The following is a 27912-nucleotide window of genomic DNA, read 5'->3' on the forward strand; positions in this document are numbered from 1 at the left end:
AGGTGAGCTTAGTCAGAGAAGAAAGCCTGATTAATCTTTTTGTACTGGGATCTCAGTTTTGTAGTCAGAGTTCATATTTCATATAAAATGGTTAAAACATAGAAAGACTGAATATTTATGATAAACTCCTTAAGCAGCTGAACGCCTGCATTCCAGTTTCCATTGAATTTTCTTGGGGTTAATGGGTTTTAAGTACTAATTGAAAACAAGAAGTGCTCTGATTGTTCAGGTACTGGTTAAAAATATTGAACTTTTGAGGAGGAAACATAAGTATTTGTTCCTGAGTTTCTGTTAAAACTGATGACTAACAGAGAAGTTGGTCAGTTTGGAATCTATAAGTTCTGTCTCAATACCAAGTACATACAAAAAAAGCTTTAAAAAGAGGAGAAATCAAACCATTTTTACATTCTGTATGCTTTCAGGAATGATAAGCTAAATGTATCTTTCTTAAAATGAAACCAAAGGAAATGATGGTGTGATTAGTTATGTTGTGCAGTAAAATATCTTACTTGTGACAGCTGTCAGTTGCTCTACACTGATTCTCACATTTTCAAACACAGTGAAGAGAGTGAATGTGTATCTGGTTCCAGCAGTGAGAGATGAGACTGTGTAGTTCACTGGTCCATCTCCATCTGGTGCAGTGATGTTTATCTCTGTGCCGTTAAACTGCAGAATAAAGCTGCTGCTGCTGTTGTTGTTGATCTTGTTCCACTGCAGAGTGATGCTGCTCTCATCTTGTGTCGATACTCTGAAGGGTTGAGGTTCTAACACACACAGACACAATATATATTACAATATAAAGCCTTAGTTTTACCAAACATAAAACATGTTTCACATTGGCTTTGGTTAAAAAAATAACTACAATTTATAAAAATTAGTGAATTGCAGTTTGTGTTTGTAAATACATATTGAAATTATCTGGTTGTAAAAGGAAAAGGGATAATTCTTCATTTTTAGTAAATTATTACATTACCTGTACAATATGCCAGCCAACATGTAGACGGTTGTTGAAGTTTGTAGATGTAGTATCCATAACAACGTTTGATCTGGATGGTGTGTGTGGGAAAATGGCAGCAGGAACCATACAAGGCGTTACACACAGTGCGAGTTACGGTTTCATTAAGCTGGACTGGATGAGGCTCAGTTATCCACAAAGGAGCATGAGTTCCACATCTTCTTTCTGCTACACATTTCTCTGGAATCTGAGCGCTGGTCTGACCCAAGTAAAAGCGATACCAACCACTCCAGTAAATGTCCCGGTCACAGTGCCATGAATAGTCTGTGTTCTCTGTTGAACGCCAGGCATCGTTCAGTACATTGTAATTCACACAGGCGTCAATGCATTCAGCAACTCCATTGGTGGTGATGCACACTGTGCCATCAGGACAACACCGACAGCCGGTACACGGACCTTCACATAAAAGACATGGGATAAAACAGAGGATAAAACATTATAAGTCTAAAGACACAAAATACTTTTGCTTTTATTTCAACTTATTGTCATATTTTGAGTTAATGAGGGTGAAGAGGTTTTCCTGCTCCTTTAGTGAGAATATCATGCCTACAGTCAGAGAAAATCATAAAAAACCAATCACACCTCACTATGAGTTAAATAAACCTCAGCTTAAATTCCTGGTTTTAGCAGATTCTTAATAGACATTAAATCCTTTTCATCAGTCAGTCTACCTGCAACAGCCTGACAGCTGCATGTCGCTTTCCAACTACAGTTTGTCTCTACATGGACTAAACAGATTCAGCTCTGGACAAAGAACAGAAAAATCTCGCAGTCTGTTTCTGTTTGAAAATGTTGATTCTGTTAATGATCACTAAACATGTTTCTGACTTTACTGTCCTTCAAATGAGACTTTAAGTTGTATCTCATTTTTGAGTCATTTCTTAAGGCTTTAACAGTCTTCAAACAGAAAACTGGGTTATGAGAGGAGGAGGACATGTAGCAATGGTCAAAACACCAGGACTCAATTTGTGACAGTCGTGTTGAAGACTGAGACCGTATACGAGTCCTGTACTTTACCTACTGAGTCTTTTACAATTTTATATAGCAGATGATCTTGTTCAATGACCAACCAACAGACTGAAATAATTTTTTGTTTTATTGCCTCTAGTGGCCTTTATTTGACAGGAAAGTGGATAATGAGAAAAGGTGGAAGACATGAAGCAAAAGTCGCCAGGCCAGGAATCGAACCTGTGACAGCCACATCGAGGACTAAGGTCTCCATATGTGGGACATCTTTAACCCAATGCCACCACAGCAAACCCCACTAACAACATTTTGTTGTTAAAAAGGTCTCTCTTTCATAATGAAATGTAAAGTCTTACCAGTAGCTGCAATAATGTCGATGCCACTGCTCCTGATGTTGTCAAGAACAGAGAAGAGAGTGAATGTGTAGTTTGTTGCAGGAGTGAGAGATGAGACTGTGTAGTTTACTTGTCCATCTGCAACTGGGGCACTGATGAAAGTCTCCACACCATTAAACAGGAGAACAAAGCTGGTGCTGTTGTTGATCTTGTTCCACTGCAGAGTGATGCTGATGTCAGTTTGTCCTGACTTCATAAATCCTTCTGCATTCAGAGGAGCTGATGTTTTAAAAAAGGAGATGTTTAGTTCAGATTGTTGCAGTTGGGTTTTCATGTCTATGAGAAGCCAGGATCTTAATTGTAGCTTACAAAAAGAAAACATGTCCAGGTCAATTAAACAAGAAAGGAGCAATGGGAATATATGATAGATCATCTGTGTCAAAATTGATCTTTCCATTGCATCCTATCACTTTACAAAACTGCATCATGTTATTTTTTTTCCAAACATCTATATAATCTGTCCAGATATCAACATCATTCAGGTCAACTAAACAAAGTGACACAGGAGACAAACTAATCAGAATCTGAACCCATAAGCTGACTGCTTTTGGTGCAGAGAAGCTCTGGCTCTCCTGTCTCTGAAGGTGAGCTTAGTCAGAGAAGATAACCTGATTAATCTGTTTATACTGGGGTCTCAGTTTTGTAGTCAGAGTTCATATTTCATATAAAATGGTTAAAACATAGAAAGACTGAATATTTATGATAAACTAATTAATCAGCTGAAAGCCTGTGTTCTGTTTCTCATTGTATTTGCCAGGGGTGAAGGTTAAGAGGTTTTAGGTACTAATTGAAAACAAGAAGTGCTCTGATTGTTCAGGTACTGGTGAAAAAAATGTGATCTTTTCATGAGGAAACATAAGCATTTGTTCCTGAGTTTCTGTCAGAACTGATGACTAACAGAGAAGTTGGTCAGTTTGGAGTCTATAAGTGTTGTCTCAGTACCAAGTACATGCATAAAAAGCATTAAAAAGAGGAGAAATCAAACCATTTTTAAAGTCTGTAGGCTTTCAGAGATGATAAGCTAAATGTATTTTTCTCAAAATAAAACCAAAGGAAATGATGGTGTGATAAGTTACGTTGTGCAGTTAAATATCTTACCAGTTAGAGCTCCCAGTTGCTCTCCACTGTTTCTCACATTTTCAAACACAGTGAAGAGAGTGAATATATATCTGGTTCCAGCAGTGAGAGATGAGACTGTGTAGTTCACTGGTCCATCTCCATCTGGTGCAGTGATGTTTATCTCTGTGCCGTTAAACTGCAGAATAAAGCTGCTGCTGCTGCTGTTGTTGATCTTGTTCCACTGCAGAGTGATGCTGCTCTCATCTTGTGTCGATACTCTGAAGGGTTGAGCTCTGAAGGGTTGAGGTTCTAACACACACAGACACAATATATATTACAATATAAAGCCTTAGTTTTAAAAAAAACATAAGACGTGTGTTTGACATTGGGCTTTGGTTAAGGAAATAACTACAATTTATAGAAATGAGTGAATTGCGTGTTGTGTGTGTAAATACATATTAAAATTACCTAGTTGTAAAAGGAAAACAGAGAGTTCTGAATACTTTGTATACTATTACAATATTACCTGTACAATATGCCATATTGCATGAAATCGGCAGTTGAAGTTTGTAGATGTAGTATCCATAGCAACGTTTGATCTGGATGGTGTGTGTGCGATAATAGCAGCAGGAACCCCCCCAGGAGTCACACACAGCGCGAGTTACGGTTTCATTAAGCTGGAGTGGATGAGTCCCATTTATCCACAAAGTAGCATAGGTCCCACATCTTTGTGGTCCTACACATTTCTCTGGAATCTGAGCGTTGGTCTGACCCAAGTAAAAGCGATACCATCCACTCCAGTAAATGTACCGGTCACAGTGCCACGTATTCTCTGTGTTCTCTGTTGAACGCCAGGCATCGTTCAGTACATTGTAATTCACACAGGCGTCAAGGCATTCAGCAACTCCATTGGTGGTGATGCACACTGTGCCATCAGGACAACACCGACAGCCGGTACACGGACCTTCAAATAGAAGACATGGGACAAAACTTTTATTTCGACTTATTGTCATATTTTGAGTTAATGAGGGTGAAGAGGTTTTCCTGCTCCTTTAGTGAGAATATCAAGCCTACAGTCATTGAAAATAATAAAAAAAGCAATCACACCTCACTATGAGTTAAATAAACCTCAGCTTAAATTCCTGGTTTTAGCAGATTCTTAAAAGACATAAAATCCTTTTCATCAGTCAGACAGCCTGACAGCTGCATGTCGCTTTCCAACTACAGTTTGTCTCTACATGGATAAAACAGATTCAATTCTGGACAAAGAACAGAAAAATCTCAGTTTGTTTCTGATTGAAAATGTTGATTCTGTTAATGATCACTAAACATGTTTCTGACTTTACTGTCCTTCAAATGAGACTTTAAGTTGTATCTCATTTTTGAGTCATTTCTTAAGGCTTTAACAGTCTTCAAACAGAAAACTGGGTTATGAGAGGAGGAGGACATGTAGCAATGGTCTAAAAACCAGGATTTAATTTGTGGCAGTTGTGTTGAAGACTGAGACCGTATACGAGTCCTGTGCTTTACCTACTGAGTCTTTAACAGTTTTATATAGCAGATGGTCTTGTTCAATGACCAACCAACAGACTAAAATAATTTTTTTTGTTTTAATGCCTCTAGTGGCCTTTATTTGGCAGGAAAGTGGATAATGAGAAAAGGTGGAAGACATGAATCAAAGGTCACCAGGCCAGGAATCGAACCTGTGACAGCCATGTCGAGGACTAAGGTCTCCATATGTGGGTCGTCTTTAACCCAATGCCACCACAGCAAACCCCACTAACATCATTTTGNAAAACAGATAATTTTGAATTGTTTGTAAATTATTACAATATTACCTGTACAATATGCCGTCCAACATACAGACGGCTGTTGAAGTTTGTAGACATAGTATCCATAACAACGTTTGATCTGGATGGTGTGTGTGGGAAAAAGGCAGCAGGAATCCACCCAGGCGTTACACACAGTCCGAGTTACGATTTCATTAAGTTGGACTGGATGAGGCTCAGTTATCCACAAAGGAGCAACGGTTCCACATCTTCTTTCTGCTATGCATTTCTCTGGAATCTGAGCGCTGGTCTGACCCAAATAAAAGCGATACCAACCACTCCAGGCAATGTACTGGTCACAGTGCAAAGCTGAAAAGTCTGTATTCTCTGTTGAACGCCAGGCATCATTCAGTACAGTGTGGGTGGCACAGGGGTCAAGGCATTCAACAACTCCATTGGTGGTGATGCACTCTGTGCCAGAAGGACAACACTGACAGCTGGGACAAGGAGCTTCAAATAGAATATGTGGGACAAAACAGAAGATAAACATTATAAGTAAAGACACAAAATACCTTTGTTTTATTTCAACTTATTGCCAGATTTTGAGTTAATGAGGGAGAAGAGGTTTTCCTGCACCTTTAGTGAGAATATCATGCCTACAGTCAGAGGAAATCATAAAAAAAAATTAATCACCCCCTACGAGTTAAATAAACTTTAGCTTTAAGTCCTGGTTTTAGCATATTTTCAAAAAGGCATTAATCGCTTTTCATCAGTCAGACTACCTGTGCTAGCCTGACAGCTACATGCTGCTTTCCTATAGTCTCTACATGGACTAAATAGGTCTTTCTCAGGACAAAGAACAGAAAAATCTCACACTCCATTTGTGTTTGAAAATGTTGATTCTATTAGGAAATTTAATGACCACTAAACATGTTTTCTTACTTTGCTGTGCTTCAAATTAGACTTTTTAATTAGTTGCTACATAGAAGATTTCTGAGTCATTTCTTAAGGCTTTAACAGTCTTCAAAAAGAAAACAGGGTTATGAGAGAAGAGGAGGACATGCAGCAATGGTCAAGAAACCAGGTATAAGGATTTGGTTTTTCTGTGTGTTTATTTTAGGTTTCTATGTCTTTGAGTCTCCGTGTTGTCCTGTCTACCCCTTGATTGTTCCCAGCTTTGTCTCAATCCGATTACCCTCTGTGTACTTGATGTCACCTGTGTTTCTGTGTCTTTGTCGGGTCCTGGTGGTATTCTGTCTACCGTTTTGTCAGTCTGGCTGCCGAGTTGCTTTGTCCATTATTATTTTCCAGTTGCTACCACTTTGTAAGGTTTAACCTTCCACTCTTCTCTGTGCTGCCTGGATTTTGGACTCTGTATGTTTTTTGTCATCATTAAATCTACTGTTAATAAAATAAATGTATAATATGCCAGTTGTAAAATTTAACCATATGTTCAATATTAGACAACATTAATAGTGTTATATATTAGAAAATCCGCTCCACATTATATCCATGGTTCAATTAGCGTAATCTCTTATGTAGGATATTTCTATTGAAACATATTACACTAAGTTGAATTAAAATAACTTAGCTTGTAGTTCTCTATAATTTAAAACACAGCTAGTCTCTCTGTGGACTGAGCAGGCATTCACAGGGGTAGTGGCTCTGTGTGTGAGTTTAACCTTTTGACCACTTTGATAAGATTTAACAGTTGGTGTAAAACAATCTGGTCCTGCCAACAGAGTAGAGCTTCCTCTCGGGACAGGGCCATAAAAACATATGTCTCCATTCAAAAGAAAATAACACTTCTTTGGTCTTAAAAACTGGTTTTTACTGGAACCTAGTCAACTAGATTTAAATGAACTTAGCTAAGGACACTCCCCTAATTAGAATACAGCAGAGGAGGGAAACATGGCCTCCCTTTGAAAGCATAGGACCCAGAACCTTAACTTCTGATCGCTCCAGGTTACCCGTGATGCTGTCTCTGGGGAACGGTGCGTCGGTGAAATGGTTCCCCGTAAGTTTGTCTTGGTGTGTGGATGTCTGTGGTGTGAGGTAAATATTGAATTGGATGCTGGTCTGTGATTTTATTGAGTTTTGTCAGTTTCATTAGTTGTTTGTCTAATAAATGTTATGATTGGACTTGGGAAAACGTTTGTCTTTGTCTTTATGGTTCAACTGATACAATGACGACATCAAGGTATCCGGGCAAAAGAGTCAGAAGATTTTAATTTTTCTTCTTCTGATTAAAATGAACACTACCTTCATCATTTCAGCCTGGGTCATCAGTGTCTTCCTCACCACCTCATACCGCAATTCATGACACCAGGACTCAAATCTGTGACAGTCGTGTTGACGACTGAGACAATATACTAGTCCTGTGCTTGACCACTGTGCAGCTGAGTCTTTTACAGTTTTATAAAGCAGATGGTCTTGTTCAATGACCAACCAACAGATTGCAGACTAACAGAAGTTTTATTTTATTTTTTTAAGGTTTTATTGCCTCTAGTGACCTTTATTTGACAGTGAATTGACAGGAAAGTGGATAATGAGAGAAGGGGGAAGAGATACAGCAAAGGTCACCAGGCCGGGAATCGAACCTGTGACAGCCACGTTGAGGACTAAGAACTCCATATGTGGGTCGTGATTAACATTTAAAAAAAATGTTGGTGATAAAAAGGTCTTCCTTTCATAATGAAATGTAAAGTCTTACCAGTAGCTGCAGTAATGTTGATGCCACTGCTCCTGATGTTGTCAAGAACAGAGAAGAGAGTGAATGTGTAGTTTGTTGCAGGAGAGAGAGATGAGACTGTGTGGGTTACTGGTCCATCTGCAACTGGGGCACTGATGAAAGTCTCCACACCATTAAACAGGAGAACAAAGCTGGTGTTGATGTTGATCTTGTTCCACTGCAGAGTGATGCTGCTCTCATCCTGTGCTGAAGCTGTAAAACCTTCTGCATTTGGTGGGACTAAGATAAAAACAATACAATCAGTAACAGGAATATTAATAAGTGTCAAAAAGTATTTTAATGTTTGGGTTTTTTGTAATGTATTTTACTTGTTAAACAAAAGCAAAACTTTCATTAAAGTTTATTTGTTCTATTGCATAACATGAATCTTCCTCTTAAGATGAATGGCATCATTTTTCCTGATGTAAAATTAAGGATTATTTATGATCGCTTAAGCAGCAGAAATGAGATGCATTACTTGGTTTGTAGCAGACGAATGGCAAACTCAGGCTGCAGCTTTCATCCGACCATCTTCCAGAGTCATTAAATGATCCAGCAACACACTGATCACCAGAGGGATTATTGGGTTCGCCATCCGCCCAGTATCGAAACAGAGAGTCGCTGCTATCAGACCACAGCTTTTCCCGATACAGTCCAATCCAAACAGTGCTGGAACCTATTAGGGTTCTGATGATGTCATTTTCTGTCTGATTTCGTACACTGGGATGGAAAATAAAATAAAATTAAATTAAACACAGTGTGCAAAGATAATCAATGTGTATGGCTTTATTTGGCTTTTCCATTTCAAACAACTAAAAATGCTGTTGTTTTTATGTAACAACACCAGAAATAACAGAAGTCAGAAAAGAAGAAGACTGTATGGGAGATTATTACACTTTATAATCTTAAGTACTTTGTCGTAATCTTTAGACTATTTTGTTTACATGAGCTTTCAAATAAACAGTTCAACAGTGACCAAGGGGGACTGGAATCCCTCCCTTACCAACTCTAAACCTGCTCCCCACACAAGAAGCAACATTGATGGTTCATTCTCACCTTTCCTGTGCATTGTTGATCCAGACAGGATAAAGTCATTAAAAATGGCAGCACAAGGAGTTGGAGATCTTTTTACAGATTGTGTGTCTTATCCTATACTGTCACAACATGGTGATAGTTTGATCAAATATATATATATATATATATATATATATATAAAAACTGCACAAGTCTTGGAACTCCGCATGCGAATGAAAGGGGGAGGCGATGGGTGACAACAGACACAAGTAAGTCACGTCATTGCCTGGATTTTACAGCGTCACGTTAAGTCCCTGAACTTCACATTTTAACGAGAGAGTAAAAAGCACAATGCGACTTGGATGTAAAGTCTAACGTAACGATAGTACAGATACTTACTGTAAAATGTAGTGGAGTAAAAGTAGAAAGTACCCATTATTAAATCTACTTAAGTAAAGATACATGAAAATTGTACTTAAGTACAGTATCAAAGTACTTCTACTTTGTTACTTCCCACTACAGAGAAAAACACATCAACTTCTTAAAGTACAAAAAAAAAAAAGCCAAGAGGAAAATGACTGTAGAATTCATGAACCAGAGCTACAATACCTCTTTATAGAGATATTAATGCATTAATGCAGTATTTGCTGTAAGATACAGTCTTGTTATGTACCTGGCCAGGTCGACATAATTCTCACGGCAGAATTTCTGAGCTTCTGTCCAGGTTAATGAAATGCTACTCAAAACATAGGATGGTGATCCACCTACTGTACCTGTAAATATATAGATGAAATTTAGAATAAGAAAACTAAAAGAAAAATAATAATCTTAAAAAAAAAAAAATATATATATATATATATATATATATATATATATATATATATATATATATATATATATTATACTTACCATTATAGCACACAAATTCCATTGTCTCCATGCACCCAGCATCATCCCATTGACCCAGTGAGTTAACACTAGAGCCGGAAAACCTGACACAATGCTGTTGTCCATAATAATCGTCGGGTTGGCCATTATCCCAGTTCCTAAATGAATATTCTCCAGGACCATAGAAGCTGCTGTCATTTAGGGACCATGTCCAGCTGTTTAATGTGTCGTCGTAGAGACCGATCCATGCCTTGCCTAAATAATTAAAAAACATGTCTATAATATTAAAAAGCTTCAGTGAAGCATGTTTATAGTCACATAGGATAAAACTTTCACTAATAAAGAAAAATTTCAAGTTGAAAACTCACCTGTATAGTTTGAGCTGGTACTTAGAAAGTCATCAACATCAGCTGTGCTTTCAATGGTGGCCAGATCAGTGTAGTCCCGTCTGCAGACACTCTGAGCTTCTGTCCATGTAAGCAAAGCGTTCACAAAGTAGTACTGATGGCTTTGGGCGCTAGCAACACTGAGCAGGGCGCCTGAAATAAAACCAATTAAACTTTAACAGCATTGAATTACAGGCATTGCATTCATTTTCCTTATTTATTCCAAGTATTCTTTCTGTGGAAAATGTCAGCAAAAATAGTGATTAAGATTATTAGTAGTGTATCCAAGTGACAAGATGTGGAGAGTTGAGTTTTCTTCAGCAAGAGTCACTGTCAATTAACTTCAGGTCTACAAGTTGTTTGTCCTAAAACCTTTCTACAATTTGTTTTACTGCAATATCCATGATCTGTGTAGGGGTGGGGGACATACCGAGTATTCTCGATGTACCACGATAATTTCAATTTACGATAGTTAAAATGGCTATATCACAACCGAGTATAAATTGTTTTTCAAATAATAAACTTTCGCCGTCAAATTCACTATGAGTATGGTTTATCCGACACCCTATGAATGTGTCACTAAGCCCTCACCCCTCCCAACAGGCGCGGAGCTATAGGGCCCCGGGTCTGGAGGTGCCAGGGAGGAATGGTTTCAAGTCGCTTTAATGTTCGGGCTGACGTCCTCTGGGGAGACGCTGGGTCACTGGCTGTTGCACTGGGAAGAACTGCTGAGAGGTGGAGGATGGTGGCGGAATGGTTAGAGGCTGCAGTCTCTGGTGTTGACGGCGCTGGGGGCCATGTTGGTCCCCCCAGCGGCCAGAGGTGCGCGGGACAGTTGCGGCCCTATCAGGCGGAGGATGGACTCCAAAACCTCCTGGGTCTTCTTAGACTCCAATAGGAGAGACTGGAAATTGGCACCAAACTGCGCATCAGGGGTGATGGGGCCATCCAGCAGGTCCTTCTGGAGCTTCTTGGACATAGATGGCGAGAGGCAGAGCCAGGTGGTTCTCTGGATCAGAGTAGCCCAGGCAGCTGTCCATGAGGAACAAACGCTGAGGTGGCGCACAGATTGAGTATGCATCAGCCGCCTTGCAGAGAGAGCCCTTCAGCTCCACTGGTAAGGCAGCTTCCTCCACCCATTTGAGATGCCGCATGCCAACAAAGCGGCATTATTGGTGGCAGCCATTATCTGATAGTCACACTGGTGGGCGTGGTCAGAGAACCTGGTGATCAGCTTAGAAGGGGGCACAGGCCGCTGGGCTAATCCTAATGTCCTGGCCCCAAACACATCAGCGAGCCCCGGATCCAGAGTAGGAACAGAGGGAAAACTCTGCTCTGTAAACCCCTCCACCCTGGTGATAGGCACATAAGTGGAGACAGGCGCCCTCAGCTTCGCAGGCTCAGCCGCTGCCTCAGTTATGTAAACCATTACATGAGTGAGGCCAGATGGGGTCTGGACGGCGACTCGGGGCGGAGCCAAACTATCCCGCCAGATCATTCGAATGTGGCGGGCGAGGTTAGGGGATGGGAACCCCCTTAGTGTTAGCCACCTCCTTGATCAAGCTAGGTAGCTCAAGGAGGAGCGAGCCCACAACTAGGAGCGGGGTTGAGTCTGATATACGGAGCCTGGGGTTGACTGAGCATCCACTCTTTCCCACTGCAGTGCTTCCTAGCTGCTGCTCCTGCCGTCGTCCTCATCGTCATCCTCTCTGCCAGTGGAATCATCCAACTCACGCTCAGCATAGTTAGCATCCCGCTCAGCGTAGCTAGCATCTCCCCACAAGCAGTGACCGGACTCGGTGGGCCCGGCGTCCTGCCTAGCACCAGCCTTGAAAATGTCTAAACTCCACCTCCTCTCCTCCAGCAGGAGGAGAGCACAGGAGGTCAGGGCGAGGTTGGCGTGCTGGGAGCCCAGGCATCCCTCGCATATCCAGTGCTTGTCAAATGTACCCCATCTGACAAAACGGGCACAAACAGACATTTGCTCTAAAGATAGTGTTACCTTACGCAGAAGAAAAAGGTGGAGCCTTTTGTCCGGTCTGAACATTATTTATACAGACTAGGATGGGGGAAGACATGCGGCAAAGGTTGCCAGGTCAGGAATCGAAATTGCGACAGCCGTGTCGAGGAATAAGGCCTCCATATGTGGGTTGTGTTTAACTTCTGTGCCACCACAGCACACCCCACTAACAACATTTTGGTGTTAAAATGTCTCTCTTTCATAATGAAATGTAAAGTCTTACCAGTAGCTGCAGTAATGTTGATGCCACTGCTCCTGATGTTGTCAAGAACAGAGAAGAGAGTGAATGTGTAGTTTGTTGCAGGAGAGAGAGATGAGACTGTGTAGTTTACTGGTCCATCTGCAACTGGGGCACTGATGAATGTCTCCACACCATTAAACAGGAGAACAAAGCTGGTGCTGTTGTTGATCTTGTTCCACTGCAGAGTGATGCTGATGTCAGTTTGTCCCGACTTCATAAATCCTTCTGCATTTCGAGGAGCTGATTTTTTAGAAAAAGGAGATGTTTAGTTCAGACTTTTGCAGTTGGGTTTTCTTGTATATCTATGACTAGCCAGGATCTTAACTGTAGTTTACAAAAAACATGTCCAGGTCAGTTAAACAAACAAAGAGCAATGGGAATATATGATAGAGCTAACTGCTTTTGATGGAGAGAAGCTCTGGCTCTCCTGTCTCTGAAGGTGAGCTTAGTCACCCAAAGAGAAGAAAACCTGATTAATCTGTTTATACTGGGGTCTCAGTTTTGTAGTCAGAGTTCATATTTCACAAGGAATTGTTAAAGCATGGAAAGACTGAATATTTATGATAAACTCCTAAAGCAGCTGAACGCCTGCGTTCTGTTTCCTGTTGTATTTTCCGGGGGTTAGAGGGTTTTTAACTACTAATTGAAAACAAGAAGTGCTCTGATTGTTCAGGGTACTGATGAAAACAAAAGCATTTGCTCCTGAGTTTCTGTTAGAGCGGATGACTAACAAAGAAGTTGGTCATAGTTTGGAGTCTATAAGTTTTGTCTCAGTACCAAGTACATACACAAATAGTACTAAAAAGAGGAGAAATCAAACCATTTTTACATTCTGTAGGCTTTCAGGAATGATAAGCTGAATGTATTTTTCTTAAAATAAAACCAAAGGAAATGATGGTGTGATTAGTTATGTTGTGCAGTAAAATATCTTACCAGTTAGAGCTCCCAGTTGCTCTCCACCGTTTCTCACATTTTCAAACACAGTGAAGAGAGTGAATATATATCTGGTTCCAGCAGTGAGAGATGAGACTTTGTAGTTCACTGGTCCATCTCCATCTGGTGCAGTGATGTTTATCTCTGTGCCATTAAACTGCAGAATAAAGCTGGTGCTGCTGTTGTTGTTGATCTTGTTCCACTGCAGAGTGATGCTGCTCTCATCTTGTGTCGATACTCTGAAGGGTTGAGGTTCTAACACACACAGACACAATATATATTACAATATAAAGCCTTAGTTTTACCAAACATAAAACGTGTTTCACATTGGCTTTGGTTAAGGACATAACTACAATTTATAGAAATGAGTGAATAGCAGGTTATGTGTGTAAATACATATTGGAATTTTCTAGTTGTAAAAGGAAAACAGATAGTTCTGAATTGTTTGTAAATTATTACAATATTACCTGTACAATATGCCACCCAACATGCAGATGGCCTTTGAAGTTTGTAGACGTAGTATCCATAACAACGTTTGATCTGGATGGTGTGTGAGGGAAAAAGGCAGCAGGAATCCACCCAGGCGTTACACACAGTGCGAGTTGCGATTTCATTAAGCTGGACTGGATGAGGCTCAGTTATCCACATAGGACCATAGGCTCCACAGCTGTTTTCTGCTACACATTTCTCTGGAATCTGAGCGCTGGTCTGACCCAAATAAAAGCGATACCAACCACTCCAGTCAATGTAATAGTCACAGTGTAAGGCTGAATAGTCTGTATTCTCTGTTGAACGCCAGGCATCATTCAGTACAGTGTAGGTGGCACAGGGGTCAAGGCATTCAGCAACTCCATTGGTGGTGATGCACTCTGTGCCAGAAGGACAACACTGACACCTGGAACAAGGAGCTTCAAATAGAATATGTGGGACAAAACAGAAGATAAACATTATAAGTAAAGACACAAAATACTTTTGGTTTTATTTCGGCTTATTGTCAGATTTTGAGTTAAAGAGGGTGAAGAGGCTTGTGAGAATGTCACTAAAGGTGCAGTCAGAAGGAAATCAAAAAAATCACATCTCACTATGAGTTAAATAAAAAAAATAGCTTTAAGTCTTGGTTTTATTAGATTTTTAGTAGGCATGGTACAACAAATAAATGAAATAATATCTTAAATCCTTTTCATCAGTCAGATGACAGCCTGACAGCTACATGTCGCTTTCCATTTGCAGTTTGTCTCTACATGGCTTAAACAAATCCTGCTCTGGACAAAAAACAGAGCAATCTCACACTCCCTTTATATTTGAAAATGTTGACCCTATTAGAAAATATAATGATCACTAGACATGTTTCCTTACTTTGTTGACCTTCAACTGAGAATCTTTAGTTACTACACAGCAGATATTTGAGTAATTTCTTAAGGCTTTAACCGTCTTAGAACAGAAAAGTGGGTTATGAGAGGTGGAAGACGTGTGGCAATGGTCACCAGAACAGGCCATGAACCTGTAACGGTTGTGCTTTACCCCTGCGCTACCGAGTCTTTTAAATTTTTATATAGCAGATGGGTCTTGTTTGGTGACCAACCAATAGACTGCAGACTAACAGAATTTTTGTGTTAAAAGGTCTCCCTTTCTTAATAAAATGTAAAGTCTTACCAGTAGCTGCAGTAATGCTGATGCCACTGCTCCTGATGTTGTCAAGAACAGAGAAGAGAGTGAATGTGTAGTTTGTTGCAGGAGAGAGAGATGAGACTGTGTGGGTTACTGGTCCATCTGCAACTGGGGCACTGATGAATGTCTCCACACCATTAAACTGGAGAACAAAGCTGGTGCTGTTGTTGATCTTGTTCCACTGCAGAGTGATGCTGCTCTCATCCTGTGCTGAAGCTGTAAAACCTTCTGCATTTGGTGGAACTAAGATAAAAACAATACAAATTGTCACATAAAATTAAACAGGAATTAAGCATTTTGTTTCACAGCTTAATCAGGGGTTTTATATTTATTTATTAAACAAAATAAAAGCCTTCAAAAATGTTAATTGATTCCATGTTGCATAATGTAGTTTTTCCTCTTAAGAAGAAATAGATCATTTTTCCAGAGATATTTCTAAGAAATGCAAGAATTATCTCATTATAATGAACAACTCCTCACAAGCCAGCTGGTGAAAATGCATGTGATACAGTAGTTTGCTTAGAGACTGTAGTTGAGGGGCCTGCAGAAAATGACTACACCACAGTCATCTGTTGTGTAAAATTATGGAGCTTAAGCAGCAGAAATGAGATGCATTACTTGGTTTGTAGCAGACGAATGGCAAACTGAGGCTGCAACTTTCATCCGACCATCTTCCAGAGTCATTAAATGATCCAGCAACACACTGATCACCAGAGGGACCATTGGGTTCGCCATCCGCCCAGTATCGAAACAGAGAGTCGCTGCCATCAGACCACAGCTTTTCCCGATACAGTCCAATGAAAACAGTGCTGGCACCTACTAGGGTTCTGATGATTTCATTTTCTGTCTGATTTCGTACACTGGGATGGAAAAACAATGTTAATAAGCAATCACATTAAATACAGTACACAAGGAAAAATAATCTGTGTTGGGTTTCTTTTGATTTTTCAGTTTCAAAACAAAAAAAATAGCTGTTTTTTTTTTCATTTTTTTTATTTAGGTACTAAAAATAACTTAAAATTGAAAATTTTAAATCCACAGTGTTTGATTTTTGCTTCAGCTATTAAATCTGAACTAAAATATGCAGTTATTTATAAATATTGACATCAAATATAACCCTAAGAAAAGCAATATTATGATTGTTAGAAGTAGGGCAGATAAGCATCTGATAACCCCTGACTTCTCTTTATCTGATACTATTCTCAATGTGTGCAATGAAGTCATTACATTACATAAATGTAATGTCCTAAGTGATGGCATGAGGCTACTATGACCTGTCTGATGATCGTGACATCCATAGGCAGTATCGTATGATACACAAGCTAATATGCTGATCAGAAAGTTTGGAATGTGTGCATCCTCTGTGAAGGTGGCTCTTTTTAAAGCTTTTTGTACTTCACTATACACTGCCCATCTGTGGCGACGATACAAAAAAGTAGCCTGCAGAAACTTTATGTGGCATACAATGATGGCATGAGGCTACTACTCAAAGTGCCTAGATGGAGCAGTGCTAGTCATATGTTTGTACATAATGCTGTTCCCACATGTGCAGCTGTGCTCAGGAATCTTATGTATAAATGCATGTGTAGATTATATGTCATGCAATAATATAATTGTAATTTTAGTAAATCCTGCTTTTAGTACTAAGAGATTCTCTTCAAGATTATGGAATCAATGGCGTTATCACTTATTTGTGACTCAGAGAATAAGATGTCATGTTTATTTTTCCCTTATTTTGCTTGTTTTTACCTTTTTACTATAAACCTTTTTTGTGTCTGGAATAAAGATATGATTGATTGAAATATGTAAAATAGAAAATAACGAATGTCGACTAAGATGATGACTACACAAGAAATTATTACACTTTATAATATTAATTGCTTTCTTGGAATGTTTAAGTCAAATTTAATTATATTAGGATCATGAGCTCTCAAACAAATGCGTTGACTCTCTTTAAACAAACAGTTCAAAGGTCATGAAGGGAGACTGGAATCCACACTAAGCTCACACCCCAGACAAGAAGCAACATTTATTGTTAATTTCTTGCTCCGCTGTATCATCCTTCCTGCTGAAGGGCTTTCTCATGTTCACTTGGATTCTTTCTGGTAGAATTTCTTCCAGGCCAAATTAGCCAACAGAAGAAATTGTGAACGATGATGTTGATTTCTGCGCTGTTTTAAAATTGTAGTCTGCCTGTAGTTTTAGCAATGGCAGCGGAGGAAGTGAACGAAGCTGTTCAGTCCATGTTGATCACACTTCCTAATTAATATTAACAGCCACCTTGTTTTACTAGACCCTTGTCTCTTCACAATGTATGATGGCTGTTTACAACGGAGACAATTTCTGGTAAGCTTCATAGCATTGAACTGGCACACTACTGTACATATGTCACTTACAAAAATTAGCGATAGGGTAAAAGATAAACTTAAAAAAGATAAACTTAAAAAGAATTCAAGCCTCCGTGGAGATGAAAGTCATAGGCGGCAGGCAGGCAGAGTTAAAAGGACTAAACTGGTTGAAGGCATTAGCCCTCATTAAAACTGACCGGACAGTAAATGTGACAAGGTTGGAACACAAGAGTCAGAAATCGTGAGGTCAAGATTCAAATCCTTGGCAACTGCTTTAAGGAAATTAATACATATATGTATATGTATATGGGCAGCCCTTTTTCCAACCACACCATGCACTACCACATAGCCTACACTGAAATATATCAAAAACTTACAGGTAGTGAGGAATTCAACAGTGGTGAAAATGACATCAGGCATAAGAAAAGTGACCAGTTGGTTGTTTTCTATAGGAGGATGTGTTCATTAAATTAAAAAGAGGTCAGTTTAATAAACAGGCTACAGAAAAAACAGGTGGAAAATATAAGAATGACTGATGCATGAAAGGATGGAGCAAAGTATGACAACAGATGAGTTACCAACAACTCAGCAACAGAAAGAAAATGGAAAATAGCCGACAGAAAGAAACAGCGCATTGATCTTAGTGCCAAAATAAACCAGGACCAAGTGACTACAAAGAGAAAGAATAACCATACATTAACTTCTTAAAGTAGAAAACAAAAACCCAGAGGAAAACGTCTGGATTTATACACTACAATCCCTCTTTATATAGATTATTATGCATTAATGCAGAATTTGCTTTAATATACCTTCTTGTTATTTACCTGGCCAGATCAACATAATTCTCACGGCAGAATTTCTGAGCTTCTGTCCAGGTTAGTGAAATGCTACTCAAAACATAGGATGGTGATCCACCTACTGTACCTGTAAATATATAGATGAAATGTAGAATAAGAAAACTAAAAGAAAATAATAATGATCTTTCATATATACATATAAAACCCTCTTACCATTATAGCACAAAAATTGCATTGTCTCCATGCACCCAGCGTCATCCCACTGGCCCAGTGAGTTAACACTAGAACCATTAAACTGAACACAATGCTGTTGTCCATAATAATCGTCGGGTTGGCCAGGTTGCCAGTTCCTAAATGAATATTCTCCAGGACCATAGAAGCTGCTGTCATTTAGGGACCATTTCCAGCTGTTCATTGTGTCGTCGTAGAGACCGATCCATGCCTTGCCTAAATAAATAATAAAAAAAAGTTTATTACATTAAAATGCTGCAGTGAAGCATGTTTATAGTCACATATGATAAAACTTTCACTTATATAAGAAAATAAGATAAGGTAATTTTATTTATATAGCACATTTTCAGCAACAAGGCAATTCAAAGTGCTTGAAATGTGGGGTTTGTGATTATACTTGTGTTGTTCACCCATTTTCAAGTTAAAAACTCACCCGTATAACTGGAGGTGGTATTTAGAAAGTTATCAACATCAGCTGTGCTTTCAATGGTGGCCAGATCAGTGTAGTCCCGTCTGCAGACACTCTGAGCTTCTGTCCATGTAAGCAAAGTGTTCACAAAGTAGTACTGATGGCTTTGGGCGCTAGCAACACTCAGCAGGGCGCCTGAAATAAAACCAATTAAACTTTAACAGCATTGCATTACAGGCATTACATTCATCTTCCTTATTTATTCCAAGTGTTCTTTCTGTGGAAAATGTCAGCAAAAATAGTGATTAAAAGCATTTGATTATTATTAGTCTATCCAAGTGACAAGATGTGGAGAGTTGAGTTTTCTTCAGCGAGAGTCAATTAACTTCAGGTCTACAAGTTGTTTGTCCTAAAACCTTTCTACAATTTGTTTTACTGCAATATCCATAATTTGTGTAGATTAAAAGGGTTTATATTTATTGAACATGGTAAACAGGAACCACATAGTAACCTTCATAGCTGGTTTGCAGTGTTAAGGTAAGGTAATTTTATTTATATAGCACATTTTCAGCAACAAGGCAATACAAAGTGCTTTACAGGACTTAAAGGAAATGCAAACAAAATTACAAACCAAAGGAAAGAGCAAAAGAAGAAAAATAATCTAATGTTGATCTAAAGTATGTAAACTAGGAGCTTCTGTTCAGGGTTGCTAAGTATTTCCATTTCTGGGATGGAAGAACAGGAGTTTGAAAATTAGTCTAAATGTTGATCCAGAAGCTTCTACTGTTCTTCTGGTCTCTGCTTCTAAATAGTGAGTACTCTACTGTTTCTGATAAAATAAACTAAAGAGTGACTAATCTAATTCCTTTTATGGGTTAAAAATGAGTACTCCAGAGTTTCTAAATAATCATGATGTAGTATTGGTCTAGGTAGTGAATACTCCACAGTTTCTAAAAAGTAAGCTAAATTCTAAGTTTGTTCTAAACCCTTTTCTTTTTTTAAATCCCAGAATAATGAAAGAGAAATAGATTTTTGTAGTTGTCTTAAAGTTAACTAATGTTACTATAATGTTAAACTATTAGAGAAACCCCAGCCGAGGATTCTTTAACTTTTACGTTTATAAACTAATGTTACAGTTATATGAAGGTAAACCTGTGGATGTATTTTAAACACACTACTTACTTAAGTGACATCCTGGCAAAATGGAAACAAGTCGGTCAAAATCAGAGGAACAGAATAAACAAATCTGATTAATCTGGTAAAATTTCCAGATGCTTGAAAGTGCCGACTTCATCTTCAAATTAAACAAGTACATGCAAGTATCAGCATCATTTGAATAGTCAGCCCTCACAGGTTAGGAGGTAGAAGGGACTCCTAGAATCAAATATGATCTGCTACAAAATGTGGACATTAGCTTCAGAACAAAAGTTAAAGATCTTGTAAAGATGCTTAATAAAGCTGCTCTGGACTTTCCTAAGTGAAACAAGTACGTCGTCAATACTGAGGTGAAAGTGCTGATCACATATTCAGTTTATTCACTCAATTTAACAGACAAATCCCATAATCAACATACAAACACATCATCTTCTCACACTTAACCCAAATTATAAAGATAAAATTGAGTGAATCAGGTCTCCGAAGAAGCTATAAAAAGCTAATTTAGGGAACCACAGTGCACTTGCACATTTTTAACACTGAACTTGATTTGATTTGTCTTACTTTTCCTCTCTGCCTCAGTTTCCCACTGTGCAAAAATAAAAAAAAATAAAAACAAGATTATTAGAAGCCAGAATAAGATACCAACCTGTGAGCCCAAACAGGATCAGTCTGTAAGCCATCAGCGAAAGCTTCAGAAAAAATAAAGTATCCAGATAATATCTTCTAAATTCAAACACTAAGAATGTATTTCACAACTTATACAAGCTAATGACCTACAACAAAATCTTGAGATGTACAGCATGTTTATCGGTATTTGAGGTGGGTGTGGCAGTTACCAGCAGCTGACAATACAAGAATGAGGAAGAGCATAGTTCTAAGAAAACAACACCAGAGTTCATAGAAATTCACTTTGCAGTAAAAGGCTTTTTTTTTTTAATCAAAAGTCTATTTCCAATATTTTAATTTGTGAGATTAAAAAGTCATGCAAGCAGGTGGCAGCACAGGAATAGCACAGGAGATTGTACTCTGCTTGTTTTCATTCAATGTCAAACTTCTAGTAAAAGTCAGAGTCCTGTCATCTGTAGAAATATTCAGATTATTTTGTAGCTTTCTGGGCGTATCAGAGGTGAACAAGAAACTGTGCAAAATTGGCAAAATGCATAAATCCGTGGCGTGAGAACAATCTCTAAGAAAACAAAATGAATTGGGTCATTATAAATTGTAGAAAAGAGAAAAAAGGTCAAACACATTTTTATCATGGGAGAAATTATTTAACAAAATAATGTCTGGTGAAGTTGTTTCATTTGTTGCAGTGAAATAGTTGGGAGATCCAAACAGAAAGCTAAAGAAGATGGAAGGATAGAACGCATACTTTATTTAGAAGCTTAGAAAACCTGTAGAAGGTAGTTATTTTAAAATAACAGAGAAAAGTAATAACTGAACAATTAAGTCTAATGTAACCAGACAACCAACTTTGAACAGCAAATTTAATAATGATTTAAACATATAAAGAAACAGATGAGTATTGTCTTAACAATGAAGTATCTCTGAAAATCCAAATAAAGTATTGTTTTTCCTCAATATAGCTCTCTAAAATGTAAAAGAAAGAAGACTATAATGGAACAGAAAACAGACACATTAACAAAAAAGAACATTTTTAAATTAAGCTTTAAATCATCATTGGTTGAGTGAAAAAAGCAAGCTGACGACGTCAGAGTCAAATCTGTGCAGATTATCTCAGCATAAATCTGAGATTAGTTTAGCCAGAATTTCCTTGTTTTTCACATTTTGAACTTCCTGACAAACTACATTCTTCATCTAAACAAGCAAAACATTTTTCACTGACCGGAATACCAATCGCCCCTTTATATAAAGCATAAGCTTATTTTGTGAGGGTAAAATAAAAGTATTTCGCTTTCATGTGGTTTTCAAGCGTTCTACGTTTGCAAAACTTGTGAAAAAAATTCCCATAGAGGCACAGGCATAATCTAAGAGGCAGAAAATCAGTCAATAATTGATCATATTTATGTGTCAGTAGCAATAAAAAAATCTCTGGCAAAGACAGACATGGAGTGAGGCAGATCTTCACGACGAGCTCTGAATCTAAACCACATATTCCTCCAATCTTTGTCTATGACTAATTATTATTGCAACCGTTTTCATGTCATCCATTGCATAAAACATACAACTGAATCTCTTTTTTCAGGATAGTGTGTGCATTTTTATAGATGTACAGCGAACTGAAAAAGTTGAGAAGCCAAAAAGTCCAGCCTGGAATAAATTGCTAACAGAAGTAGTTTTATAGTAACGCCCTGACAAATTTGCAGGGGTTTTTTGGATTCCTTATTTTCATAAATCTAATAAATTTACAGAATAGGGGAGGAACTCTTCAACTTCAAACAGTTTGCATCAAATCTTTGTGTCAAAATATACTCGAAATATTTTTAATTACCTTGATTAACATTTCCATATTAGAGATGTTATCAACAAATGTTGGTTTTATTTCTGTTTTCACACTGAGCTTAGCTTTGGTTTGATCACTGAGTTTACTTTAGTGGTCCTTTTAATTATTTGCAATTAAATCATATTATAAAGCATAAAGTTAATAGTGTTTCAATTGTGTGCCATCTGTTCTTCAGAGTAATAGCAGAGCAGAAACTCAAAGATGAACACATTTTGCACATTGGGTTATGCTGTCTAGTAAATCTGTCATGAGTTCAGCTAAGCTTTCTGGGAAACTGTTTGTGACGCTAAGAACCAGAGATAACAATAGATGAGCTACAGGAAATACCCGTTTGAAAAGCGGTTTCTGAGTATAGCTTTGGCATGCATTTCAAATAGTTTTAAAGAACTCCCATTACCTCATATGACCTGGCTGTCGCATCACATTTTTGGTTGAACTCTGTGTCACTGAAATTTGTGGTAAATACCTACACCGCCACCTGGTGGTGGGAGATCAGAATTTCACATTCACGTAATGTCCAGGGGAGCAAAATGGAGTCACACTGATTTAAGTTTTGCTTCTTCTTACTTTTACTTTGTTCGTATCACCACATATCTAAGTTTTTTTTCTTTCAGGTTTTTTCAAGTTTCTGCACCTAGCTTCCAGTATTTCATCTAAGACCATTTTTCAATAAAAAGTAACCAATTCATTGATTCCTAAAACTGTATTTAGAGACAACACAATCATAGAAGAAATGTACATAAATGATTAATGAAAATAGAAGAAATTCTTAATTGAGTTCTTGGTGAACAAAAATAGATTACAATATCTCACAAAAGAAAATCAAATCTGTAAAATTACAACATTCCAGAATTTTTAAATTGGTACATAAAATAAACCTCATGTTATTTCAGGGAAAGGAAACAACGTTACAGATGAATTATCCAGAATTTGATTCCCCCGCTGATTTCAAGGTTTGGAAGAAACGATTTTCAGAATAATCTGTGGCGGCAGATTATATTTCCTGAGGAGCTGGATTGAAAAACACACATATGAGTCAAAGGTTAAAAAACCACAAATGGACATATAAAAAAAATCAAAATAGATATTAGCTCACCTCTATCAAAGCGTCTTCTAGCTCTGATTCTGTCATTGTGCTGGGAAGCTTCAACCTCAGATTCATTCCCAAAACATAATCTGTTAACAAAAATTAGACATTTATAATTCATTAGTGTAATAGAAATCTATTCAATTGCAGACTAATAAAAGCAATGCGATAATTGTTTTTGAATAAAATTCTAACTTCAATATTTTTACATAACAAAACATTTCCAAACAGGAAAAAATAAAGAAAAACAAAAAATTAAGATTATTTACTCACTTGGCCCTGTTTGTTGGTCGATGAAGTTTCAAGCAAGTTGGTTTTGTTGACATGAAAAGAAAACAGAAAAACATATTGGGGTGATTTAATATTCTTTATTTTTTGTAATTTCAAAACTTGTCCACAACACACCTAATATTGATCAGAAAGACAAAATAATTGCAGGTGTTTCAAAATAAGACTTTGGACAATCTTTTTTAAGTTCTGCAGTAAAATTAAAGTAATTAAATCCACATGCAAATTTCAATTTATGTGAAAAATAAGGGAAATCTGTTGGCTTTAACTTATTTGATCTTATCTATTTGATTAAGTATCTTACCAGTAGTTGCAAGTATGCCGACTCCACTGCTTCTGACATTTTCAAACACAGAGAACAGGGTGAATGTGTAGTTTGTACGAGCGGTCAGAGATGTGACTGTGTGTTTCACTGGTCCGTCTCCATCTGGTGCTCTGATGTTTGTCTCTGTGCCGTTAAACTGCAGAACAAAGCTGATGTTGATGCCGACTTTATTCCATCGCAGAGTGATGCTGGTCTCATCTTGTTCCGATGCTCTGAAGCCCTCTGGATTTTTAGGTGCTAAAACAAGTGAGGACAAATTTAAAAAATTTATTTAAAACCTTTGTCCTCTAAAAGTTTACATTTATGAACAATATTGTCATGATGATGAAAAAAGTCCCACAATCTTAAGACACAATAATTTTATTAGGAACATTTCCAAGTCAATTAATGTTATTTTATCAAATTCTAATATAAGAAATCAAATCTGGTAAAGTAAAACAAATGTTTATGTTCAAATGCTGAAGCATAAAATAAAGTTCAAGGATCAGTTTATTTTTGAGTTTTGCTGTTTGAATGAAGATAGTTTGATTGGTCCATTAAATGTGCAACAGATTTAAGTATATTTTGCTTTTTGCAAAATGATATAAATACATAATCATGTAATAAAGACGGACTAAAATGGCCAAATTATGTTTGCATATGAGACTCGTTAGTCTTTTCATATTTGAGTGATGATTGTCTCAAAAATGTGTTAATATGTTTATATTGAACACTGAGTTCCTTTACACTAAAGTTTAAAACACTTATTGTTCAAGTTTCTGCTTGATGTCTGTTTGCTCTCAGCATATGTTTCACATTTTAAAAATTTCAATTCTATTAATTTATTTTCTACCCATATACAATTTAGCCTTCTGGCTCATAGTGTTACTTCCTCATTGCACTAGACAATGTAGTCCCACAAAAAATAAGACGGCCCACTAGTGTTTTCATACCTTAGACATTGTGCCCATAAAAATAAGGCATTTATTCACAGCAGCTTGGTTCCATGATTTAATTCAAAGCTGCATATTTTAAAGCACATCTCTTGGAATTTGGAGAGAAAACGTAATTCTATGCATCTACAAATGTCCTACTTAATCTAAAAAAATAGAGTACTTTTGTTATTTCAACAATAAAGAACATCATACCTTTCATCATTAATGGAATACAATAAACATAGTCTGAGGTTTTGTTTCAGCACAGTTGTCAAACTTACACCGTTTATACTTTCAGTTAATACTGACTGGATAAATCTTGTAGCTATAGAAATAATCCAAAAATTTTATTTATGTCGGGGATCACCCTGAGATAAATAAAATTTAATTTGAGGTTTAGGTTTAGTTTTAAGTGTGATGTTTGCAGGTTTGGATCATTGATGGTTCAACCTGATTTTGAAGATTTTGGAGGAAAACTTGTTTGCCTTGGTTGTGAATAAATGAATGTACTTTATTTTCATACCAGTGACAACCTAAATATTAAAGACTAAAAATGGATGATTAATTTAATGACATTTATCTCCTTGATATGTGATGCAAGCTTTTTGTGATTTGAGGAACTTAGAAACGAATTTCTCAAACACTGAAAATGAAAAATGCTGTGATAATCACAAAAAATATAATTTACATTTGATCCTTGACTTATAATGATTAATAGAATCAGATCTGAACAAGAATCAGCCAAGAAGATATTTTGATACATCAATTCTTGCTTTGTATTTACTAAGTGATTTTTGCGATTTACCAAACTGCCTGCAACTCTTTAAATACGAGTTTATTAGTAGAGCTTGTTTTGTATCTCAACACAAGCAGGATTAATGTACAAGAGATGTTGCATGACTGTGTTTTTGTGTTTGTTATGATGTAAAGCACTTTGAAATGCCTTGCTGCTGAAATGTGCTGTACACATAAAATTTGATTTGACTTTGATTTGAAGAGATGAAAAGTTAACCATTTAGGTTTGACATATTAGAATTACAGTATCTTACCAGTGACCACCGCAATGCTGACTCCACTGCTTCTGACGTTTTCAAACACAGAGAAGAGAGTGAATGTGTATCTGGTTCCAGCAGTGAGAGAAGAGGCTGTGTGAGTCACTGGTCCATCTCCATCTGGTGCTCTGATGAATGTCTCAACGCCGTTAAACAGGAGAACAAAGCTGGTGCTGTTGTTGATCTTGTTCCACTGCAGAGTGACGCTGCTCTCATCTTGTTCTAACTTCATAAATCCTTCTGCATTTCGAGGAGCTGATTTTTTGAAAAAGAAGATGTTTAGTTCAGATTTTTGCAGTTGGGTTTTCTCCTAAATGTACGAGTACCCAGGATCTTAACTGTAACTTACAAAAAAAAAAAAAAAAACATCTCCAGGTCAATTAAACAAACAAAGAGCACTCTGCAGGTGTCCATTATGACACTTTTATGTGGCAGCATAGAGCCTCCCCTTTTGATTGACACCGCATGCGACCAATGTTATAAAATGGCTTCTTCCGACCCAACAATATCCAGGGATGGGCTTGAGCACGTTTTGACATGCCTGTATTCTTTCTGGAATATTTCTGACAGGTCAACTTGAAAACTAAATCTAAAGCCACCAATGTGTAGCCAACACACGTCCTCTCATAAGGATATAAGGTATTTTAGGATTTGTTTTAACATGAATCCACCAGCTACATGCATAACCATGCGCAATGTGTGCATCTGTGCTGTGTCAAAGTCAGACTCTGTGCGCCCTCATGCGTAACGCTGTCTACAGGACTTTTTATCACCAACAGGGAGCCGTGGAGAGACACGTTGTCAGAACGTGTCAAAACTGGATGTATTTCTTCAGCCAGGCCCGGCCGCATTGGCAGGCATTGGGGGACATTGCCCATCCACAGACTCAGCCGTGCCCCCTCTGGACTGGAAGCTGTTTGTTGTTTTTACCTTAGAATGGCCAACAGTCTGTTATTCCTATATCAATTTGATACAGTAGGGGCTTCCGCATGTCCCATATCTGTGTCCTCTGTCACCTTTTTCAGTCGTTGAAACTGTTTAATCCGTTGTTAACATGTGGTAACCTGTTTTTCCGAGCCACCTTCAAATGCAACATGAACGCTGAGACGCTAGCACTGGGTTTACACTTGTGTGGGAGTGAAGGAGACCTGCTGCTGCTGTGTGAAGCTACGCAGGTGTGTTAGAATCATGGCAGCAAACCAGCAAAACAGAAATAACTTTGCACAGTTTTTCCCCCAAACTAACCGACTGAGTTGAGTAAAGGTGTTGGATGCAGGTAATGTTAGTGAAAAGATGACTAGCTAATAATACAGCACCTTAAGCTTGTTAACAAGTAGCCTTTAGGCTACTGATGTTGTTGTCTATGTTCAGCTATGAAGATTCATTTCACCTCCCGCAAAATAAGTCGATGTTAAACTCGTCTGGAGCTGGGGCTGTATTCAGCAAAACTTCACAACTCACAGGAGTGGATGATTATGGCCGTAAGAGTGCTGACAAGTTTAGGATTTGAGAATACCAGACATTTTTAGTCGTTCACTATTACAATCAGAGCAAGGTTGGTGGAGTGTACCGAAGAGCGAGAATGGGGGGCCGAGGGAATGGTGGCATGGGAGGACCGAGGCGGTTTCAAAGAAGGAGGAGTGAATGTGGTGGGGGGGAAGCGTATCATTACACTGCAGGGGGGACTATGGACAGGGGGTTAGTGTACCATTAGGGGAGGGGGGGGTGAAGAAAGTGGGGGGCACGATGGGGAG

General features: G+C 38.0%; 2 protein-coding genes across 4 annotated transcripts in view; both read right to left on the reverse strand.

Annotated features, from left to right (window-relative positions):
- LOC106940263 (uncharacterized) overlaps window positions 1-21238 on the reverse strand; it is a 26773-nt gene extending 5535 nt beyond the window's left edge. Inside the window, exons 1-19 of one of the 3 annotated variants that reach the window (XM_015022953.1) lie at window positions 20675-21238; window positions 18895-19065; window positions 18444-18677; window positions 18258-18357; window positions 15704-15945; window positions 15071-15328; window positions 13885-14325; window positions 13418-13672; window positions 12467-12724; window positions 10206-10376; window positions 9859-10092; window positions 9623-9722; window positions 8414-8655; window positions 7918-8175; window positions 3962-4399; window positions 3475-3744; window positions 2338-2595; window positions 974-1411; window positions 510-764 (exon numbers count right to left, since the gene is read on the reverse strand). In XM_015022953.1, coding sequence (XP_014878439.1) covers window positions 510-764; window positions 974-1411; window positions 2338-2595; window positions 3475-3744; window positions 3962-4399; window positions 7918-8175; window positions 8414-8655; window positions 9623-9722; window positions 9859-10092; window positions 10206-10376; window positions 12467-12724; window positions 13418-13672; window positions 13885-14325; window positions 15071-15328; window positions 15704-15945; window positions 18258-18357; window positions 18444-18677; window positions 18895-19065; window positions 20675-20708 — 4657 coding nt within the window. In that variant the 5' untranslated portion in view covers window positions 20709-21238. Of the gene's footprint in view, window positions 1-509; window positions 765-973; window positions 1412-2337; window positions 2596-3474; window positions 3745-3961; window positions 4400-5273; window positions 5715-7917; window positions 8176-8413; window positions 8656-9622; window positions 9723-9858; window positions 10093-10205; window positions 10377-12466; window positions 12725-13417; window positions 13673-13884; window positions 14326-15070; window positions 15329-15703; window positions 15946-18257; window positions 18358-18443; window positions 18678-18894; window positions 19066-20674 lie in introns of all 3 variants that reach the window. The other 2 variants (XM_015022952.1, XM_015022954.1) reach the window with 2 other exon arrangements.
- Window positions 21239-21313: 75 nt separating this feature from the next.
- The window catches only part of LOC106940264 (exoglucanase A-like), an 18282-nt gene continuing 11683 nt past the window's right edge, over window positions 21314-27912 (reverse strand). Inside the window, exons 4-8 of the mRNA XM_015022955.1 lie at window positions 26156-26413; window positions 24172-24429; window positions 23853-23858; window positions 23589-23668; window positions 21314-23503 (exon numbers count right to left, since the gene is read on the reverse strand). Of these exons, the coding sequence (XP_014878441.1) occupies window positions 23441-23503; window positions 23589-23668; window positions 23853-23858; window positions 24172-24429; window positions 26156-26413 (665 nt within the window). The 3' untranslated portion in view covers window positions 21314-23440. The remainder of the gene's footprint in view (window positions 23504-23588; window positions 23669-23852; window positions 23859-24171; window positions 24430-26155; window positions 26414-27912) is intronic.

Source organism: Poecilia latipinna, unplaced genomic scaffold (assembly GCF_001443285.1).
Source record: "Poecilia latipinna isolate Pla-1442-1.1 unplaced genomic scaffold, P_latipinna-1.0 Scaffold3150, whole genome shotgun sequence".
In the NCBI taxonomy this organism is placed as follows: domain Eukaryota; kingdom Metazoa; phylum Chordata; class Actinopteri; order Cyprinodontiformes; family Poeciliidae; genus Poecilia; species Poecilia latipinna.